Source organism: Thermochaetoides thermophila, assembly GCF_000221225.1.
Source record: "Thermochaetoides thermophila DSM 1495 unplaced genomic scaffold scf7180000011816, whole genome shotgun sequence".
NCBI classification, from domain to species: Eukaryota; Fungi; Ascomycota; class Sordariomycetes; order Sordariales; family Chaetomiaceae; genus Thermochaetoides; species Thermochaetoides thermophila.
Window position 1 is genome coordinate 3,240,090 of NW_006383032.1, and position 22,044 is coordinate 3,262,133.

General features: G+C 52.6%; 6 protein-coding genes across 6 annotated transcripts; 3 read left to right on the forward strand and 3 right to left on the reverse strand.

The window, feature by feature from the left end:
- Positions 1–2,603: 2,603 nt before the first annotated feature.
- On the reverse strand, positions 2,604–3,166 carry CTHT_0029710 (uncharacterized protein; the record flags this gene model as incomplete). The annotated part of the gene is made up of 2 exons (XM_006693363.1): positions 2,604–2,934; positions 3,150–3,166. The coding sequence occupies 2 exons, from the start codon at positions 3,164–3,166 to the stop codon at positions 2,604–2,606; spliced, it is 348 nt and encodes a 115-aa protein (XP_006693426.1).
- Positions 3,167–6,531: 3,365 nt separating this feature from the next.
- CTHT_0029720 (uncharacterized protein) lies at positions 6,532–9,810 on the reverse strand (the record flags this gene model as incomplete). Its single annotated transcript, XM_006693364.1, has 1 exon — positions 6,532–9,810. The coding sequence occupies one exon, from the start codon at positions 9,808–9,810 to the stop codon at positions 6,532–6,534; it is 3,279 nt and encodes a 1,092-aa protein (XP_006693427.1).
- Positions 9,811–10,235: 425 nt separating this feature from the next.
- CTHT_0029730 (uncharacterized protein) lies at positions 10,236–11,360 on the forward strand (the record flags this gene model as incomplete). The annotated part of the gene is made up of 1 exon (XM_006693365.1): positions 10,236–11,360. The coding sequence occupies one exon, from the start codon at positions 10,236–10,238 to the stop codon at positions 11,358–11,360; it is 1,125 nt and encodes a 374-aa protein (XP_006693428.1).
- A 407-nt stretch (positions 11,361–11,767) lies between these two features.
- On the forward strand, positions 11,768–13,512 carry CTHT_0029740 (putative DASH complex protein; the record flags this gene model as incomplete). The annotated part of the gene is made up of 4 exons (XM_006693366.1): positions 11,768–11,858; positions 11,934–12,040; positions 12,127–13,321; positions 13,379–13,512. 4 exons carry the CDS (start codon positions 11,768–11,770, stop codon positions 13,510–13,512), a joined length of 1,527 nt encoding a protein of 508 aa, XP_006693429.1.
- A 950-nt stretch (positions 13,513–14,462) lies between these two features.
- CTHT_0029750 (uncharacterized protein) lies at positions 14,463–14,840 on the reverse strand (the record flags this gene model as incomplete). Its single annotated transcript, XM_006693367.1, has 2 exons — positions 14,463–14,764; positions 14,822–14,840. 2 exons carry the CDS (start codon positions 14,838–14,840, stop codon positions 14,463–14,465), a joined length of 321 nt encoding a protein of 106 aa, XP_006693430.1.
- Positions 14,841–19,706: 4,866 nt separating this feature from the next.
- Positions 19,707–21,557, forward strand: CTHT_0029760 (C-22 sterol desaturase-like protein; the record flags this gene model as incomplete). Its single annotated transcript, XM_006693368.1, has 5 exons — positions 19,707–19,887; positions 19,955–20,105; positions 20,162–21,129; positions 21,180–21,463; positions 21,516–21,557. 5 exons carry the CDS (start codon positions 19,707–19,709, stop codon positions 21,555–21,557), a joined length of 1,626 nt encoding a protein of 541 aa, XP_006693431.1.
- Between the last annotated feature and the right edge of the window lie 487 nt (positions 21,558–22,044).

Here is a 22,044-nt window from a genome sequence, read left to right on the forward strand (position 1 = left end):
GCGCACATTGCAGCATGTTGTTACCATGGGGTTATCTCCAGGAGCGCATCTACGCAGCTGAGGTTTATCTTAGGGTTACAAGATTGGCGAGGCCACGAGGGGTACGACCATGACAAAAACTAGGGTGAGAACGAGGGAAGGATTGCGTCTGCCCGTGCCATACTATCCCATGCCATGCCCCCTGCTCCGCATCGAAGAGAAGATACGACAAGGCGTCCATGATGACAACGGAGGGAGCCTTAGGTCCGGGCAATTCCCGAATCCGAGAGACCATCTGCGAAGATGCGGCGACGCACAGGTCACCAACAACACATTATCGAGAATCTAGCTATGACACTGAACTTGACAAAAACAAGCGAGAAAAGGGTTGTATAGCTTGATTCGGGCAACGGCATAAGAGCAAGAAATTCTATATACGATTTTACGACCTCTCCCTCGCGAACGGTCCGTCGGGCAGGTACTTGGGCGCCAGCTAAGAAAAGAGATGATGTCCCGCGTCGACGGGAATGCACCGCAAAGAACATGACAGATCAAGACCGAAGCCTAACCCTCAAAATGACGGCAAATTGGTGCCATAATTGCATCACCTTGCAGTTCAGTCCGAACTTTGTCCGATGAAGGAGGCCAATACCAATGAAAAGACATAGGCCAGCCGTTAGGATGGAATACGTGCCGCTCGCCCCAGGATTTTGCTCATCCATATCGTTACCGTATATCACACACCCCGCGCGCAGGCGCAGGTTTCCCAACGCTTCGAGACGCTCGGCTTTGGCTTTGTAGTTAACCCAGGTATCCAAGCAGGCGGCAGGCGGAGAGGCGTGTCTGCCGCACAACTGGCCACAATGTCACCTTGGAAGGCTTGGAGCCATGCCAATCTCCGGAAGAGCGGTCCATCCATCCCAGGAGAAACCCTACCTTACCTACCGTAATTGCACAAGTGGCGACCCTATCCTACCCTATCCCGCGGAGTGCTGTACATGGAACGCCCGAGTCTCGCATCCTCGGCCGCATTGTTGTAGTGCAATGCTGCTGCCATTCCTCACTTCCGGTAATAATCATTATCAACGTCAGTTCAACGTCCATGAAACGATGCCCTGCCACGTCGCCGCTGCCACGGCCTCGCGAAAAGCGAAAAGGACCAGGGGTAATGTACAAGAAGAATTAACGGTCTCGGTAAGAGGTGATGGTATTTGTGAACCGAGATCCGTCCACTGTCAGCAAATCAGTGGCCGCGGCCGTTCCGCTGATTTCTGGCTGAGGTGAAGAGACAAAGACACACCCGAAAATGAGAAAACAGCTCCACGAAAAATCAACAACCCCAAAAAATCATCGTGGCAGTTCTCTTTGTCGTTCTTCTCAATATTATCCCAGCTGCTCCCGGCTTTAGAATATTCTAGTGCTAATTGCGACATCTCGCATTAGGAAGCCCTTCCCTGAATGCCCGACGTTGACGTCGATTCGATTCGATCAGTACTTTCGGCGACAGTCGCCAGGCGAGCCCTTTGTTTCCAAACGGATGTCGGGCGGTACTTCCTGAAACGGCATACCGACGAGGGGAAAGTTGATGAACTGGCAAATCAGGCAGCGTGGCTTCGTACGGTAATACCGAACAAAAATCACGATCCTCGTTGTCGTAAATTTCGTTTTGAGGAAAGAACGACAACAACAACAGCGACAAGGGGGAGGGAAGCAACGCTATCCTTCGCGCACACGTCTGGCAACCAGGTTATCTGACGATCATCATGACAACAATCAGGGGATTTGCTGGCTGGCAAAACCGGCAGACATGGTCTGCTGGCAGCAGATATGCAACCACAATGCAGTGGTAAGGTAAAGGTTCGTTGTTAAAAAGAAGTCCCGCTTTTTTTACGCGCGCGAACCTCGGCCTGGCGGAGCATCCCGTCGTCGTCGTCGTCGTGGCCCCCGCGCGCTATCCACACTAGTTTTTTTTTTTGTTTTGTACCTAATATACATTCCCTCATCAGATACATGCATAAACCGCTGTATCGGAGTGCTACAGTGGTGAGTTTTAGCCCTAGGGCATTGATCAAGGTGACTTGTTGGGTGGTGTAGGGTTGCAGGATTTGGCCGCTGCAAGCCGTTGATAGCCCGGAGATGGACTTATCGTCATTGAAAGTGTTGGGGGAGGGCGAGAGAACGTCATTAGCCAAGGTGAGATGGTTGGGTGATTTTCTCTGAAGCACAGCAGGCCGCCTGTTCAATTTTAGTATAATTGTATAGGATAAGTCTTTTATCGGAGTTGAGCTTCTATGTAAGAAAGCCAAGTCTACAACTGCCGTGCTGTCCGGAATTTCTGTGTTTGATTACCATCATTTCGGCCCTTCATTTCTGGCTTTTCTCATTTTCGTCGTCTTCGCTGTTTCCTCGGCCCAGAAAAACACCGAGTCATGAGCCCCGGCTACCTAGCCCAGCCCCTGACTTTTGGCGATTGTTGTGTCTGGTCTGTCTGTCTCTACAGTCCGATCCAGTAATCGCCCTTTGTCCGCGCCCGTCCGCCAATTGCACTCGAGATTTTCTTAATATCAACGTAAAAACTGCCATCAATAATATTGACAACAGCATATATGCAGAGATCTCGTGATTCATGCCCCGGTTTCGGTTCCTCTCCCCCTCCGCCTCTCCCAGCCCGTTGTTTCGTCGGAGTCGGCACGGGGTTCGGAAGCAGGACGCTGCGCAGCAGCAGCAGGCCAGGGGTACCACATTCCACCATACCCTCCTCCTCCTGCTGCTGCTCTTCTGCTGGCTTCGGAGGCGGCGGCTGCGGCTGCGGCGATGGACTGGACAACGGTGAGGGGTGGATCCCTGCCCGCCTGAGTGGTCCTCCCTCGCCGCCTGGCTCGGTGCGGTGCGGTGCCACTCTCTGACTGCCTGGCCTGCCACCTGGAGGACGCTACGGATGGAATGGGAGGCGGTCTGTTTTGAGCCGACAAGACACACTAGGTAAGTAACTGTCGGCGCTGCTGTCTGGCTGAGTGGCCGGCCGGCCTCTCCTCGGTGTGAGGGCTGGGTTTGTGAGCAGTTAACGTGGCGGACGGCCAATGGCGGTGATGGGTTTTGCCTGATATCGATTGATCAATCATGGACGTGGTGCTTGATGATATGAAGATTGTGGTTGTCAATGAACGAACATGAGGGGGATGTACATATTGTTGTTGTTTTTTTCTGCCCGATTTTGGCATGTGCTTGGAAGCGAAGCGAGCGATATCGCTTGGAGGCAAAATGATGTATCTTGAATAACGCGAAAGATCGACTGCAACTGTGGTCACGGCATCGATCCAGGTGGTTCTCTACCTATGAAAAAGAGGCTGCAGTATTTGCCCATTGCCGCTCATCTGTCATTCATAGTTGACCACACCGCACCCCGCTGCTGGCTGATTGGCAAACTATCGTGCTCTTTGACTGCCTAGTCTAAATTCCTAGAACAGAAGGCTTGTATCAGCATGGCATGGCACAGAGTGGTGACACAACAGCTTAAAAACCGATGCCTCGTTGATGGAAGACTTCCGCGGGCTCGGCGGTGTCCGATCGGATCAGTGCTGACAGCTGTAGTGTGCCTGCCTACTACCTACACTGAACCCAGAAGTAGAAGTTGGTCTTTTACCTTGGCAGTGGGCATCTACGTCTAGGAGAGAATATGGCGTCAGATCTTGCCATACCGGTTCAATACTACACCTGTTTTTTACCTTCGGGTTGTCTTTCTCTTCGGGCCGTTTCACCGCATTTCTCGAAACCCGGACAAGGAATCTGTCGAGTCCTCTACGGGCAATGGGAGCCTGAATGGCACAGTCTTATTTTTGCCATCCCCGTGGACTTACGTACACTACATATCTACCCAGCTGATCAAAGTTTGGCCACCCCCTCCTCTTATGCTGCATACCGACCTATCGAGAGGCTTTAAAGGAGGCCAAAGGCGAACAGGTGCTTCTTATTGCTTGGCTTGGCTCTGGATTGAGTGCTGTTCTTCGGCCGTCTTTAGAAGGCTGGCTTCTAGGCTCAGCTCAGGCTCACCGCCGGGTTAAGGATTGCCGCATGGCTAGGGGAGAAAGGCATACCACACATCCATCGAAAGACCAATCCATCCAATAGTTGGTCGGTCGGTCCGTTGTTCGGTTGATCTCGTCGTTCGGGAATAGGCAACGGCATCGTTAACCTCTCTGCTTAGTTGGCTGGGTTGGTGAGATGCCAGGGGCAGGAGGCAGGAGATGACGGGACAGTGTTTCGCTGTATAGAGGATGAAGTGGATGGCAGTGCAGTGTTGCATGGCTATCGTATGTCGTATGTTTCGTAGGACTCGTAATCGCTGTCAAAATGCCACATTACGTACTCTGTTCCATGCATTCACCTTCACTTACTTTCGAGAACGCATAGGAACATTAGCATCCAAGGTGCTGTGAGCTTCTGGACTGCTGCGCCCTTTGGATAAGGCATATTATTTAACTTGTGTGCTGTGGAGAAATCCGGTTTGTGAATAGCATCACGCGCCTTCTGTTCGCGGTAATTGTGGACTTTTTTTTGCGCAGAGGGGGTTTTGTGACATTTGGTAAGGAATATGGTGATGAAGGGATGTTGGTTACGGAGATGACAGTTCCATTGAACCGAGATGAGAACAACGGCTTCGTGGATGGCACGTTCCGAGGCTTCCGTTGTCGCGTTTCTGTTGCAGACGATAATGGAGAGAAAGCGACATATCCATCTTCAAATAGAAAGCTACAATTTAGAAACATCGATAAATCCATGACGCAACTTCAAACTCTCTACATTTTGGAATGCCTGATATTATCGCTTCGTAACGGATTTCTTCCCATATCCTGTGTTATAAGGATTCTAGGAAGGTAGTGGACAAGGATAATTAAAAATCCTGAGTCTTGATGTAGGGCAGGGTAATGGAGGAACATAAAAGTAGCAATCTCAGGGTCAAGAAACAATCAACTGCGCTCATTATATGGGTAACGTTTGGGTACATTTGTGATTTTTTTCTACCCGGGGCACAGCGCTCTGAAAAGTGCAGATGAGGTTTGTGGCTAGGCAGTCAAGGGTACTGCAACATGAACAAGCTGGAATACAAGTCATGAGGGGATTTTGTGTCGAGCTGTTGTCTATACAGATTTTCTCAGCGCAGAGGGTCCAACCAACAAGTCCTTCAGTTTGTTCTCATGTTCTCACTCCCTGAGCTTTGTCTGTCGCTAAGGAACCAGCTGGCAAAGGAGATGGGAGCAAAACTTTGGCTGAAACAGCGCAGCTGAAGGACTCGCTAGCTCCGGAAAACGAGCCTATGAACTGAATAACAGCCAGCAATGACTCAATTAGGGAGGATGACATCAGCTGGGACTATTGGAGGAGAATGGGATAAGGTTGGGTGACAGAATTGAAGCAGTAGTCTCTACCAGATGTATGAATTTTGTTCTTGGGCATCTTATAACGCTAGGCTGCAACTTGGTTTCAAAGAAACAATACATTCAGTATCTGCTATCTTTATGAGAATGATGAAGGCCTTGAACTGGAAGCCGATATATAGATTGTAGAAGGCCCAACTGGACTTAGACATGTCTACGGGTGAGATGGAGTGCTTAGCTGGTGTGAAGAGGCCACTAATACCTAAACATATATGCACAAGCTGAACTTTGAAGGAAGCATGTTTAATGTTCTCTTCATGCATGACAACCTTTGAACTCAAGTCAGAGCAATTATTAAATAGATGCCAGATACAAATGCATCTGAGTTGTCTCTAAGGATGTCCTATTCGAGGCAAAAATTCCAGATCAGACTTGAGAAGGATATAACAATTGCTCTTGTTGGAAGTTCAGTATATCTAACTCAACGAAATCTGGATACTTCAGCCTGCGTCCACACTGATAAAATAGCTTCAATCTACATCTCCTTGCGCTATCCAGCAAATGTCTCCCCCATTGCGACTTATCCAATCGGACCATGTGTTCTTGGCCGCAGTATCAAGATGTAGTGCCATCACTTGAGGAGCCAAACTTTCCCTAACTACATTCCTCTGCCTATGTGAATTCAACTTCGGAACCCCAAAGAGTAAACCTATGACTGAAGCCCTGCTCTGGTGCTTTGTTTAGCTGGTGTGTCCAACTTTCAGAAATAAGGTCTGATGTATTCAGGAACGCCTGGGATTTTTGCTCCATAACTCGCGTTCTATCTGCATAACTATCAATGTTGACTACCCTCACAAACGCTTTCAACACTCAGTCGATTTTCAACCTGTCTTTATAGCAATAATCGGCCGCCCCGACGCAGCAGCTACAACAGTGCCATAGAACCCAAACAAACCAGAAAAGCAACCCAACCCTGATCATAACAAGGCATAGAGCTTGCTTTACGCAAAGCAAGCCAAAGCAAAGGGTATATTATTACCAATAGCCCAACCTGATTGAATCCCTCCCAATGAAGCATACTCTACCTAGTAACCGAACAATGCAATGTGCAACGTGCAATGTGTAAACAAACCCACCCCAAATGGAATTGGATGAAAATACAAGAACACTTCCTTCCTCAGAACACAAAAACACCCCCCCCTCCCCTCCTTCTCTTCGAATAGAACCCATCCAAATCCAGCATCGCCACAAGCTGCTCAAGTGGTGAAATTTCCACCTCCTCGCCTTTGTTCTTAGCCTTCTCAACCAGGCCTTTACACACGGCCACAAAGAGCTCGACCTTTTTCTGAAAGAGGGGGTAGAGCGCTTCGGCGGAAATATCCTCTTCTTCCTGACTTTTGTTCTGGATGTTGATGGGGTGCTGGGTTGTCCGGGTTGTGCTAGGTGGGGGACAAGGAGCAGGTGTTGGAGTTGTGAGAGTATTGGCGATGTTGATTTCCATGTCGATATCCATTCCCTCATAATCCACATCACCATTGTTCAGTGCCGCTCGCCCGTTGTTCTTAGGAGAGGGGCCATCCCTAATGCTCTTGGCAAACCTCAGCACGACCTTAAACACATCCTCCAACACTCCCATCACCTGGGCCTGCCGCTTCCTCAGCAACAGTGCTGTAAGCATCTCATCCAACACCCCTTCCAGTCTAGCGCGCACCTCATCCGGCATAACCGTCGTTGTCATCGTCTTACCTGCTTGTAATTGTGGTGCCGCATGTGACTTTAGAACCTCCCCCTCAACCTTATCCAACCACTCCTCCCATGCTTTCCAGGGTCTCTCGATAGCGATGCTCCAGAAATAAGACATAACCAGTTGAATAAACCGCCTCGCTTCAAACCTGAACCTCAATGCCGCATTCCCCTCCCTTTTTTTGTAAGCAGTTGGCCTGGCCAACAACTCCCCCGCAACGAAACCCATCCTAAGGACGCGCAGCAGCAGACGAAAAATCCTATCAAACTTCGCCAGCACAACCGGCGTCAGGACGGGGCGCAGCGGAGCAGGCGCTTTGTATGCAATCCGTAAAAAGTCAAGCGCCTCAAGGGCATCGGCATCAGACGTGCTAAGCCGGATTTCTTCTTCGGTGAGGGTCGTGCGAGTCATGAACGACAGATCGCCTGGTAACTTCGCAGACTCTTTCCTTGACTGAGAGGCGGTCGAGGCAAATGACGCCGTCGATGACCTGAAATTGCCGGGCTGAGTCTGGCTGCTGCGAAAGGGTTGAACTGTCTCCCCCAAAACTCCCAACAAAACCAACCTGAGTTCCCCCAACTTTGGTGGCCAGGTCCTACCACCTGCCAACCTCAACCCCATCACATTACCCTGCGACCCGGCGGGGTCGAGATTGGGATCGAAGAGAGCGTGTGACAAGCGGCTGCAGAGCATGCCGTTTCCTAACAGGAAAGTTTGGTGTAGCAGGTCGAGGTGGATGCGCAGATTGTGGGTAGTGAAGAGGGCCTTGGTCACCTCGGAGCTAACGAGGGCGGATTGGATGGTTAGAAGGGGGGAGAAGGAGAGATGGGGGAGGAGGGACCAGTGAGGGGAGAGCGCATTAGACTGTAAGGGAGAAGAATCCGGGGGTTGGTATAAGCGGGAGTGGATGAGCGAGGTAAGGCCGTCCTTAGGGGTTGGCGAGGACGGGGGCTGGTTGAGCTGCGCGATGGAGATGAGAAGGTGGGATTCGAGTTCTGATTCGGATTTGCCGTGGAAGATAAACGGCGAGGAAGATGGCCTGGGGCAGGCGGCAGCTTGGTAGCCATTGTCCATGTCTGGCCAAACGCCCTGCAGTAGCGCAAGCACAGCATCGCGATAGTTTCTCGCCTGTTCCTCCGCTCTCGATATCTCTTCCCAATCAAACTTCCACTCAAGCCTCGGCGGCCTCGTAATCATCACTACATCCTTCCTCGCCAGTGGATGCTCCGCATGATGCTCCCTTAAAAACCTGATATTCTTCCCCGTCTCGAAGATCATCTTGGCCAACTCCCCCGGCACAAACCGCGGCACCTTCTCCTCCTCCATAAAAAACTCTGGTTCCTCCAGCTCATACCCCTGGTCATCGACCACCATCACCTTCGCCGTCTTGACAAACCCCCTCCCAGGCTTTTTGGCCAACATTCTCTCCTTCGACATCCCGATCCCTTCTTCCATCCTAATTCCAATCCACTCGCCCACCCATTCCAACCAAGGCCTGGATAGCACCCCCAGCACCTCCCTCATCACCTCCCGTAACAAGCCCCCCTTGTACTCTGCCGCTTGTGCCTCCTCAAAGACAACACCTAGCATCTCCTCATCGCTTTGTCCCCCTGCTTGTGCAAGCTTGGCCACCAGCGCCTTGAATGCCACTAACAAGCTCCTAGCGGGCCGTACGACGGCCTGTAACTGTACCAGTGACCTCGCTTCTCTACCTCTCGACCCTAGTTCCGCGCGAATGGCTGTGACAAGTTGGTTGACCATCCCGGCTAAGGCGACTTTTGTTGGTGTAGTTGATGACGCGGCTGCCGCCGTTGTCGACGACGACGAAGAAGAAGGGGAGTAAGTCGCCTCCGCGAAGGAGAGTAAATGCCGGGTCGCATTACCACATTCCAAACACAGCATGTCGAGTGCACTAAGCAGGGAAAGGGATACGCCAGAGATCTTGATGTGTGGGGAGGTTTTCACAAACGAGTTGCGGTTGCTGTCGAAGTGAAAGAGGATTGAGCTTCTGCCTAAGGCGAGGGACAACAAAGAGGAGATGTATGTATGTGTGGGGAGGATACGCGCGGAGGGTTCATCGCCCAGCGCATGGGAAGCGAGGAGGGCGTCGAAGGCGGAGGGACCGGCTTCTGTTATGAAAAGGGGGGCATTGAGACTCGAGGGTCCGTCAGGCTGTTGGGGGAATGTCTCCCAAGTCTTAAACTGCGGCGAGTATTTGATTGGTTTGGTGGGTGTGAGCCAGAGGTCGTCGTCGTCGTCGTCGTCGTCGTCGTCGTCGTCTAAATGAACAGAGTCCACAGCCGGGCCAATATCGACCTCCGTATCCGGAATAGACTCACTGTCCTCCTCAAACACCTCCCGAGAACGCTTCCTTCTCTTCTGTCTACCGGGTTCCCCCAGGTCCCCTAACAGGGGAGGAAGCTTAAAGAAGACATGATCATCGTTATTAACTGATGAAGCCTCTCCGTCGTCGTCGGGCCCATCACCCAGCACCCTAATGCCGTCGAGCAGGCTCAAACTCTTAATATCCCTTTTGACTGGCGTCTCTGGGTCTGTCGAATGAATAGCAGAGGACGCAAATAACTGGGCGGCGACGTCGAAGGAAAAAAGAGGATTGCGCTTGTTGACGTCGCTGAGCGGGTCTAGCCAGGGGGAGGGCCGGTTGAAGTCGGGCACCGCGAAGAGGTTCGCGGGGTCATTTTGTGGGGCCATTACAGCGAGACATATGTTGTGATTGGTGTTGTTGCTGTTGTAGACATTGTACGCTTTTTTTTTGGTGGGTTGATGATGGTTTAGTGATTTGCCGTGCTAAGACGCGTTAACGCGGTTGAGGTCTTGTCGCGGTTGGGATGTAATTAATGGAACCCTAACCCGAAACGAGGCAAGGCAGTGACCCTAGCCCATGGCAAGCTGACTACCCTAACCCTGATTATCAAGACGCGTTCAACGCGAACCACCAAGGTGCACGTTCACTCTTTTACCCGTTCACCTGGACAACCTCGCTCTCAAATCGAGACAATTCCTCAGCCATTGAGCCGCCAACACCAGCCCTACCACTGCGCCAATGCATAGGTAGCTTAAACAGTACCATACAGAGACACTATTTTACCTTTAATACCCTCAATTCTCCTACCGCCATGCCCCCCAAGAAAAAAGCTGCTCGCGCCAGCACCCAAAGCGCCACGCCAGCCACCACCGATGGCGGCGGCGAGGCCATGGAGATCGACTCAACCGTGCAAACACCGACAACCCCCGCAGCACCTCAACCTTCTCAACCAAAATCCCCTCTGAAACTCGTGACCGACCCCTGGACCGACGACCAAATGGCGTCCCTCTTCAAAGGCGTGATCCGCTGGAAACCGGCCGGCATGCACAAGCACTTCCGCATGCTGGCCATCAGTGAGCACCTGCGTAACCACGGATTCGATCCGGACCAGCATCCGCATACACGGATCCCGGGGATATGGGCTAAGCTGGGGGAGTATTACAACCTGGAGGCGGTGGATGAGAGAGAGAATCAGATGGATCCACCGGAGGAGATGGAAGAGGGGGGGCAAAGGCGGTATGTGGACTTTACACTGCCGTGGGAGGAATACGGGGAGATGATACTGGAGAGGGCAAGGAAAGAACCGAGCGAGGCGCCGACGAGTCCCGCGCAGTGGGATCCTAATGCCCCGCCGGGGAGTTATGCTTCTGGAGCAACAACAACAACAACAACAACAACAACAACAGCAGCAGCAGCAGCAGCAGCAGCAGGAGGAGGAGGAGGAGGAGGAGAATCCCAAGGGACGGCGGCACAGCCTACCACAATGACTGGCACGACAAAGAAAAGAAAACGCGGCGAGGCGCAAGCCCAGACCCGCACGCGCAGCAGCACAGTTGAAGATACAGAAAACGAGACGCCCACCGCGAGCCCAACCAGAAAAGGGACAACAGGGAAGGGGGCCAGAGGGGCCAGGGGGGCGGGTACTGCTACCAAACGCACAACGAGCAAGGCGAGGAAGGTGAAGGAGGAGTCACCTTCGTCGTCGTCGGAGAGCTCGGAGGAGGAAGAGGAAGAAGAAGAGGGAGAGGGAGAGGAAGAGGGAGAGGGAGAGGAAGAGGAGGAAGACTCGTCATCGTCTTCGGAGGAGGAAGAAGAGGAAGAAGAGGAGGAGGAGACTGGGGCAACGGCAGCGAGGACCGGACGGGGTGGGGGAAGAGGAAGGGGGGCAAGGGGGAGAGGGAGGGGACGGGGACGAGGACGGGGACGGGGAAGTTGAGGAACGGAAGTGTTGGGAAGAAATATGGTTTGTATTTTGTAGTCTTGGGATTGAGTGTTTGGGATACCCAATAGATTGGTGTTGTCAGCGAAACGAAAAACATCTTTATGTATAATCATCTTAAAAGTCACGTCACTCTCTAACGCACAAGTTGACAGCTACCTGGCCACCTACCTGCGCTTGACGTTTGTGTAATCTGTAACCTGAAGCTCCCAGCTCAGAGCCCCTCCAAGGCCATTACACAGCCCTGTAACAGTGGGGCAGTGCCCCGCAGTCGCGACCTGGACGCAGTTTAGTGACGCGCAGCGCCTGAATTTGGACCACCGAGGGGCCCAATAACCTCCCCAGTCCCGTTGTTGACAAACTTCGGTAAACAACCACAATTGACAACACACCGGGCCGTCGCCATGTCTCGCCCAGGACCCTCTGCCCCGCGGCAGCTCACCCTGACGGAAGAGCTTGAAAAGCTCGAGCAGCAGATTACCCTCACGCTGCAAGGTGCGGGCATCGCAGGCCCAATTCACAGCATTGCACTCTGGCGCGGGACTGGACATTGACATGAAACTTTACTAGAGATCGACTCCAACTTTGCCAAAGCCCACCGCATCGTCACTACGAGCATCCTGCCACTCGTCGAGCAGTATGGCGAGCACTCACGCGCAGTGTGGGAGGCGACCAAGGTCCGTCTGTCTGCGCTTTTCCATCTTCCTCAGCAACAAGACTAAGATGATCAATCGTCCTGACATTTTACATTTTTGTGTCCCAGTTTTGGAAACAATTCTTCGAAGCCTCCGCAAACGTCTCTCTCTCCGGCTACGAAGAGCTAGTTGACGGCGGCGAAACCTCCCCGGCCGAAGAAACAGCCCATGACCAGGAGGAAGAACAAACCACTGCCATACACGACCACACCCAAGAACCCTCGCAATACACCCCCCGCCCGCAGACCTCCGCTGGAGGGCATGATACCACAACACTCTCTTCTGTTGATGATCAGTCCTCAGTATTATATGACCGCTCACGGGCCGCACAGCAACAGCCTGCCCAGCTACAGCACCACGATGACAGTTCTGTGTTGACTGATAGGGATGGTGATTTAGCGGGTAGCACACCGCACGCGCCGCCTAGGGGGATTAAAATCGAGCAGCAGCAACAGCCACAGCCTGCTGGAGATGAGATGGACATCGACATGGACGAGGAAGACTCTGAGCTTATCTTCCAACAACATACCACCCGCCTTTTGGGCGAAACATCCCGGTACTACGATGACGACCACGGCTTTGAACAGGGAGAAGAAGAAGAAGACGAAGAAGAAGAAGAAGAAGAAGAAGAAGAAGAAGAAGGTGGCGGTGGGGGTGAAGTGGGAGACGACTCGGTCCTGGGCGCCCGGAGTAGATCGAAGAACCCCGTCCTGCACCGCATGCAGAACAAAACCTACCGCATCATGGCAACCCCTCACAAGGGCATCTCCGCCGTCAAGCCCAACACCACAAGTAACAGAGGAGTCTCCCCCGTGCGGTGGAAGATTCAGCCTACGACTCCAAAGATCAAGCAAGAAGACACAGAAAAGAAACGTCCCCTCTGGGAAGACTCCCCCTCCTCCAGTCCCGAACCGGCCCCGCCCCAACTCCGTTCCGCAGCCTTCATGTCCCCGATGCGTCTCGCCTACGGAGGACCCAAGACGTCAGAGAAACTCCAGGCGGCTGCGAAGGCGATAGCAGCGCCTCGCACGCCGGGAGTGAGTGTTCAGACCCCGGCGGTAGGACGGAAGACAAAAGATGTATTTGGCGGGGTCGGGATGCAGAGTGCGACCAAGGCAATTGTCGATGCTAAGGCCGCGGCCAAGGAGAAGAGGAAGAGTATATTAGAGGAGATCACTTGGGAGAGTGATGAAGATTTGGGGGTTAGTCCGCCCAAGACGATACAGTTTGCTGTGCCGGCTAGTCGGTTGATGCAGACGCCAGGTGAGTCCCTTTTGTGGTTAAATAAGAAAAAAAAAGATTACTAACGATGCTGTGTAGCGCGTGAGGCGAGCAGGCGGATTGTGGATGATTTGCTTTTGACGGCGGGCGGAGGGGACCTGATCGAGGGCTCGTCGGAATATAGTCCCTCGGTGGTCAAGATGAACCAGGATATTATGGATGAGAGTTTTTGAGGGGTTGATTTGGGCTTGTAAACCATGACCAGAAGATGCGTCAGGGTTGGACTGCATGTCGGTTATTTTGTAGATCCTTGGGTGATTCAGGGGTCAAAGGTACGTACGTACATAGACGAAGTTGCGTCGGATTAATGCAATGTCACAAGGTCAACAACTCGAAGTTGACTTTTGACTTGAAATCAATAACAAGCACTAATATCTACCATGGGTTAGGTACCTAGGTTGGACATTTTTGACTCAGCAGTGTCCTCCCCCCCAAAAAAAACCCAAAACCAAACTAGATACCCAGGATGAAACTGGGCATCTTCCTCTATCAAAGCAATTACCTATCACATTCATCCAACTGTGCTGATACAATCTTTATCCTTAACAGAGAGTAACTGGCTGCGGAGCGGACCCCCCCCATCTTTGCGATTTCTTTCCTACCCATGCTTTCTTCATTTTCAAGGGGTGATGGAACGCCGAGCAACCTTTGGCTGACAGTCCTTCCCTCACCTCCTCACCGGAGAGGGAGGGCTGGTTGGCCTTATCCCATATCCAATCATGTTTCTGTCGTGTTCGAGAATCTCGCCAGGGGTCTAAATAGTCCTGGAATACCCTTTGTCGATTAGAGAGCGTTAGCTTTCACGGCGGCGTCTCATTCCTATCATCGTGTATGTCTCGTCCCCCGAAGGGCCTTCTCTTGACTCTGAGAATCCCAGTCAAGAGAGGTACCGGCACGTCCACTGAGGTAGACGATCGGACTGAACTTCGTTGTCATCGTCAATCCTCCTTTCAGGAGTCGGCATTCGTCCCACTGGCGGGCTGCGTTCGCAGGCGCGTCAGTCTTCCTGTTCTCTCTCTTTCTCTCCCAAAGTTTCCAAAAGAAGTGTATGAGAGGAGAAGAAATGAAATAGCTAAGAGGGTATGCGTGTGTATGATATCAAAGGAAGGTTGTGAGGGTTCAGTTAGATCCCAATCCGAATCTGGCTCCTCAAAACCTCCTTGCCATTGATCTCAACCCTCTGACGATCAGACGCGGAAGAACTGAAATTGGAACTGCCAACCTTCTTCCCTCCTGAAGATGTGAAGCGCTCCTTGAGGATGCTCAGACGGCTTGAGAAGGTTGATGTGGTGGAGACCGAGGAGGCGTCGGATTGCGAATTGAAGTTGGATTGTTGTTGCTGCTGAGAGGCAGCAAGTTCTTCCAGGTAACGAGTTGAGGAGGCAATTGTTGTGGAAAGGTCGCGGGGAGTGGGGAGGGGGAACTCTGGGGAGTTGTTAGCAAATGGTTTAGGGGTAGGGGGAGATGTTGGGGAAGGCATACGCTGATGAGGAGACGCCATCGTGCTGGTTGTTATGTTACCGTTGATAAATGGTGGTGTTGATGTGGGTTGAGGTGACGTTCGTGTAAGTGTGAACAGTTGTGATGCCGTTTCGGTGATTGCTGTGATGGTTGCTTCCAATGGAAGCGTGAGCGTGTAAGTTGGCTACGTTCTCTCTAACAAAGCTGTTCTCTCAAGTCTGGTCAAGTTCTCTCTTTGTCTTTCTGCTTGTGAACCAGGCAACTCCCTCTTCAACCTGAGGCCGACACACCTTCTTATATCTCCCCTTCTGATCTCCTCCCCACACACCCACTCAACGACGTCCGACTCACAAAAGAACTTTTAAGTCATCCCCCAAAGAAGGAAAACTTTTCCAATCCAATACTTCCCCATACTCCATCCCAACCAGCCAACCGGGCGATTTCCATTTCCCATCTCAGTCATCAGAGCATCGCAGCAGGGCCCTAAACTCGGCAACCCAAATCCGCAACACCCGCGAACGTCCCTCGGTGTTACGAGCGTACTGGTCGGACTATCCCGCACACATACATACACACTTCACCAAGAACTACAAAGCCGCCGTCCGTATCCATTCCAAGCCACGCATCACAGCCCTGCCTAGCCCCATCTGTAGACTGCAGTGTTGGTTAGTGGAAACTTTACCCCAGCAGGTTTGATCGGTAGGTACCACAGTAGGTAGACACGCCGCGTAGGTGCCTCTCCCGCTTTGCTTTGCTGTTGTGCTCCTGAACCGAACCGGGATGCCTAATGTTACGGTTTCGGTTGTGCATTTGCTTGGGTGAGGCTCCGTACGTATGTGAACGTCGTATGTGAACCAGGTACTTTGCATCATGTCACCAGACAGACAAAACTATTTTTTTCCTGCCTAACTTATGAGTCACTCGATCACACGCATGGACAGAAAGTTCTTGGACTACTTGTGAGCAGTTCACCATCACGGGAGAGGTGCAGCAGATCCACGGGTTGCTACAACATTGGCATGAGTGTCAATGCGAATAAGGAGAGAATAAGTGTGTATTTGCTTAGGACAGGCAACAGCAATGCGTTGAAAGAACGCAGATATGAAATATCAGTGCCTGGAGATAGGTACAGACTGTGTTAAGATTTCCAATTTAGGTTTCCTTCCCATGGCAAATTGATGGAACTACTTTTTTTCCTCTGTACTACATCCGGTGCTTTCACCCCCACTTTCCCAAATATTCAACGCCTGAAAAGCACAGAATTTCACATACATATTGATGTCTTTCCAATTCAACTATCGATATCAAACCCCGATGTACCACAGCTACACCGCCCGCTTACATCAGGTCACAAGTTTCTCCCACAAATTGTGGACGTGACAGAGTGAGACAGACATAGTGAGTGGATGGAACAGACCGATTACCTGTGATCAGTCATTTGATCATGGGAAATAGCCAGGGGCTGTGAGACCGCTCATGGGCAGCTGGCAAGCAACGGCAAGCAATCACAGGCAAGCAATCACAGCACCTACCCACCTGCTTTTTGGTGCTCCAACCAAAATCTCTAAAGTCCAGATGGCAAGTGTCGGCCCCAGAACGAAGTCTACCCATCTAGATTCTAGAACAATACTCTTCTTCCCCTCGATCGTTAAGAATCAAGAAACCAGCATGCCTAAACGACAAGACCTCAAGCCATACGAGGCAATCGAGTCCCACAGCACGCCGATTGACTCAAGTATACGTAGTTGACTGTAGTAGTCTTATTCTCATCCGGAGCGACTTCTTGCCGACCAAGTGGCGCTCAGCCTTACTGGGGGGTCCGATCGGGGCAGGCCATCCGTGCAGGTCAGATATCTAAAGTATACTTATGAGGACTGTGATGCCAGCACTAGCAGACTGCACTGCAGTTCATCCGGTCTCCAAATCTCCAGCCACGTCAGAGATGATGTGTCTAGGTGGACCAGCTTACGACTCTTTGATGAGAAATGAAGTTCTCGATCAAGGCCCGCTGCAGCATCTGGGTTCTTTCTGGCGAGGAACGTCATCGGTCCTTCGCAATCGCCGAATTGCCGAGCCCTTCTTGGGGTGTAAAAAAGTTTTGTGTTTCGTCTGCATCTGTCTGCTGGCTGGATGCAGCCTGGGCAACGTTGCAGTACTCCCAAACCGCAGCATAGTCCCTGGCTTTTACGGGCCCTGACGGAGTGAGTGGGGGTTCTACACTGGGCGCTGCTGCTAGCCATGACGTAGGTGGTGCGGATGCCTAGGCTCGTCGTTGGGGCGGGGGTGGTTGAAGCTTCAGGTATGCTCACAACAACATACGTATCAGCACAGAAACCCCAACCCAGGCCTTCGCTCTTGGCCAGCTGGGTATAAACACTGACCGTCATAAGTTTGACCTCTTCCCTTCCCCTCTCCTGATACTTACCACACGAAGCGCAAGCTATCATCAACACCGGGAAAACAGGAAAAAGCAGCAGTCGTCCGCCTGTTCGGTAGAGAGGCACTCGTACTCGGATCGATCGCTGATTGGCCCGACAAGATCCTGGAAAAGGTGAAGTTCCGCGTTACAAAGTTGTCACCCGATTTGTTTGTGAGGGGAAAGCTCACAAAAGCTCAATATTTTCTGCATCGTCGGGCCGGCGGGAAGTTGAGAAGATGCCATTGACATTAACTTTCTCAAGAAAGGGCAGCCAACACTGATATGTTGGAAGCCGGCGAAGCGTTTGGGCCCGTCGCACCAGAGCGCGTTTGTATTACCTGCTGCGCTGCTATCCAACTGACCCTCCAGCAACACATCAGGTTCCGCATTGCCAGATGGCCTTTGTTAATTACTTAACCCTGTGCTTGTGGATGACATCGTGTGGAGTTGTGACATCCGGCTAGCTCGGGTCCAAGCGCCTGGGACTGTCTCCAAAGACCGAGAGGCGGATCCTGGAAATGTTGGCTTTTTTGGCAACAGCCATTCGGCTTTGAGGAAGCCTTTTGAAAGTGTTCTGAGGTATGGGGTTTCAACTTTTGAAGTTTCAGTGCAGATACATAGGGTTGAAAGCGGCCGTTCGGGCCTGAGGACCTTCCATAGCTGGAAAGATTTCCATGTGACAGAACAAGGTGCTCCGGCGAGCTGCTCGCCGAGTGCACCTCGCGTCTCGGCCTCTCTGATCGGGCAGGCCGGGAGCCGATTTGTCAGCCCGACTTTCCCCAGGCCCTAAAAGCAGAGCACGAGTCGCTGCGCAACAAAGCGAAAGGATCGACCACCGGTCGACGAGTATTGCAAGCGGAAAGTGGAAGGCACGGAAACGCGCAAGAGTGCGATTGTTCGACTGGCCGGACAGATGAAGCCACATACGGTGCTGGTCAGTCCAAAGTTTCTGGAGCCCGGCAGAATCGATTCCTTTAGCGAAAACAGGCCAACCCGGAAACAGCAGGCGGAGAGGGCTCGAAGCATCGCCGATAGCATGCCAAGGCGCCGCTACCACTTATCTCTTGCGGGGACGACTCTCAGATGTCACGGCCAAGTTCTCCGATCGGAGGGTTTGTTGGAGGAGTGTTGAAAAGGGGTTGTCTCTTCTGTATATGTTCAAATGTTTGTTGAACAATCAGTAGATCAATGTCAGCCTGAGATACAATGGTGCCAGATCCCGGGACCGGCCGACATGAGCCAGCAAGTCGTCCAAGACAGTTGACAACCATGTCTGCACTTGGCTGGAAGCATGTGCAGCTGTGGTTGATGGCCCCAAAAAAACCCTGACTCCCAACGGTTAACACCATGGTGTAACTGGCAGGTCTTGGCGTTCGTTTTCGGATTTTTAGCTTTATGATTGGCTAATCCCATGCAAGCCCACCTCCCGGTCATGATCGGATAAAGTAAGGGACCACCACATGGGGCCCGTGGAGCGTGTGGAATGCGTGGGTGCGCGCCAGTCTCCTCCCAGGAACAGCACCTGGTGATGATGCTATCAGCCACCGACTTTCTACCAACCCTCCCAACGAAGCGAACAGCGAAACAGCGACCCATGTGCAAAAGCACTTGGGGTACATGCAGTGCGCGCGGCCCACGGGGTATCTCAACTCAGGAGAGTCAGCGTAGATTACGAAACATTGGGGTGGCTGCAATCTGCCAACAGGCCGTGGGACAAACAGAAGATAGGAAGGGTGCAGTTCCAGAAAAAGCGTTTTTTTTTGTCTTTGTCGTCGTGTGAAGTGAATTTTGTTGACATGCCACGCGCGTTGACAAAAAACCCTGGGGCCTGGCAACCCTGGCAGTTAACTATCGGGAACGGGTCGCGCTGCACAAAAGCTTTTAGCGTGCCCCACAGGATGTGCCCATAGCAGGGGGTTGAACTTTCCAATCCGACCGAGTAGGTGCAGGATTGCATCTACCCATCCCGCGAACCCGCGGTCAACAACAGGCTGTGGCTAGCTAGCTGTTTGGCTGGGTATGCTTCCCCTCGAAAACCCAACACCAAAAGAACCCCAAGACTTCTCACTGGCCACATCTTGCAACCTTCTCGGCTTCCCGGGCTAACTCCGCAGACCGTGGTGCTGTTCCCAGGTTGCAGTCCGGGCCCCATCGCTTCCTTTTTCTTCCCTGGCCCTCCCCCCACCCACTTGAGGAAGTGAAGCCTGACTGCTTGCTTGCTACCCATCGAGCACTGAGGCCGCGTGCGAAGTGTGTGTGAAGCTGTGCTGGTCTGAGGCTCCCGGCTCAGGTTGCGCTGGCTAAACGAAACATATCGTCAATTTCCATATCTTGCCCATCAGTTCTCCCGCGCCATTACTGCTCTCGAACCGCCCCAGTGTGAGGCCTCGTTGGTGTCTTGTTTTCTCGCACCGATCCCAGCCCAGCTCAGCCTAGCCCCCTCCCAGCAGCCGGCCCAGCGACAAGGCGTTCATAAAAACAGCCAGCATGGATGCGTTTGTTGCTCTGGCCGCCAATGCGACGGCGTCGCCTCTGGCGACCCTCAAGTATGGTGCCGCCAACGTCCAGGTACCGCCCCAGCTCGAGACGGTGGCCGAGTACGTGGCCAATATGAGCGGTTGGTCCATCTTCTGGACCGTCTTCGCTCTTCTCGTCGTCTATGACCAGGGTGCGTGCCGCGTGATATGTAAAAATGTCCACAAGATTCAAGCGCTGACATGTGTTGTGCGCGACAGTTATGTACATCTACCGGAAGGGCAGCATTGCCGGCCCCTCTTGGAAGATGCCCTTCGTCGGGCCGTTCCTGCAGTCGGTCAACCCTAAGTTCGAGGAGTACTACGCGAAGTGGCTCAGCGGTCCTTTGAGCTGTGTCTCTGTCTTCCACAAGTATGTTGGGGCAAAAAGGAATGTTTCAAATAAAATGACCAGAACTGACCACGCAGGTTTGTCGTCATTGCTTCGACCCGTGACATGGCCCGTAAGGTCCTCAACTCGCCTTCATATGTCAAGCCATGCGTCGTCGATGTCGCTCACAAGCTGCTTGGCCCCGACAACTGGGTCTTCCTCGACGGCAAGGCTCATCTCGAGTTCCGCCGCGGCCTTAATGGCCTTTTCACCCGCCGTGCCCTTGAGATCTACCTGCCCGGTCAGGAAGAGGTGTACAACCGCTACTTTAAGGAGTTTGTCGAGATCACCAAGCGCAATGCCGGAAAACCTGTTCCCTTTATGACGATGTTCCGCGAGATCATCACAGCTGTGTCGTGCCGCACCATCGTCGGCCACTATATCTCGGACGAGGCCGTCAAGAAGATCGCCGACGACTACTACCTCATCACTGAGGCGCTCGAGCTGGTCAACTTCCCCATCATCATCCCATTCACCAAGACGTGGCGCGGCAAGAAGACAGCCGACATGGTTCTGGCCGAGTTTGCCAAGTGCGCGGCCAAGAGCAAGGCCCGCATGGAAGCCGGAGGCGAGCCCAACTGCATCATGGATGCCTGGATTCTCGACATGATCCGCAGCCGGAAAATTCGCGAGGCCGAGCAGGAGGGCTTGTCGACCGAAGGCCTCGAGAAGCCGAACCACATGATCCGCTGGTTCACCAACTACGAGATCGCCCAAACCGTCTTCACCTTTCTGTTCGCTTCCCAGGACGCCACCAGCAGCGCTACCACGTGGATGTTCCAGATTATGGCCCAGCGTCCGGATGTTCTGGATCGTGTGCGTGAGGAGAATTTCAAGGTTCGCAATGGCGACATCCACGCTGCTGTGACTCTCGACCAGCTTGAATCCATGGCCTACACCCGCGCCGTCGTCAGGGAGCTTCTGCGCTACCGCCCGCCTGTGCTCATGATCCCGTACATGACGAAGCGCCCGTTCCCGATCACCGAGTCGTACACTATTCCGAAGGGTAGGTTTGATCTGAAGGGAGGGTAATGGATCTGCTGCTGACTTCGTTAGGTGCCATGGTTGTTCCGACGACGTACATGGCTCTCCGCGACCCCGAGGTGTACCCGAACCCAGATGTCTTCGACCCCGAGCGGTACTACACGGGCGATGCTGAGACCAAGGGAGCGAAGAACTACCTCGTCTTTGGCACCGGCCCGCACTACTGCCTAGGCCAGCACTATGCGCAGCTCAACCTCGCCCTCATGCTCGGCAAGGCGTCTCTGCTGCTCGACTGGAAGCATCATCCGACACTCAAGTCCGAGGAGATTCAGGTGTTTGCTACCATCTTCCCTATGGTAAGTTGCTCTGGTCGGATGGGTCATTAGGTAGCATACTGACGTAGAACAGGACCACTGCCCACTGACGTTTGAGTGGCGGAAGTGGGATTAAATATAAGGGGTGGACGTAATAGACATGGGGAAGTTGGACTGAAATGATAGAAGAAAACTAAGGGCAGCAGTGTCGCGCGGGCTTGGAAGTAATGAGGATGAAATATTTAGAAGGGGAAGAAAAGGAACGACGACACTCACCCGAACAATCGTCCCGTCATCGTCATCATACCCGGAGTTAGGGTGAATGGATGAAGGATGGATGGATGGATGGTCGGCCGGTCGGTTGGTCAAGTCAGTTTCTTGGTCAATCGAGTCGGTCGAGTTGGTCGAATTGATTTGCCAGGACAAAGTCGGTCGGTCGGTCGTCTAACGTTTTCTATCCCACCACGACCATTACCACCGACCTCCAGAGCAGTCCTGGCGGCGTTACGCATCACATCACACCACAACGCTCACACAAAACCACACCACACATGTTATACACATCGTAATGATTAGTTTGTATATAGGTAACTGACTGACTGGCTGGCTGGCTGACTCTGATG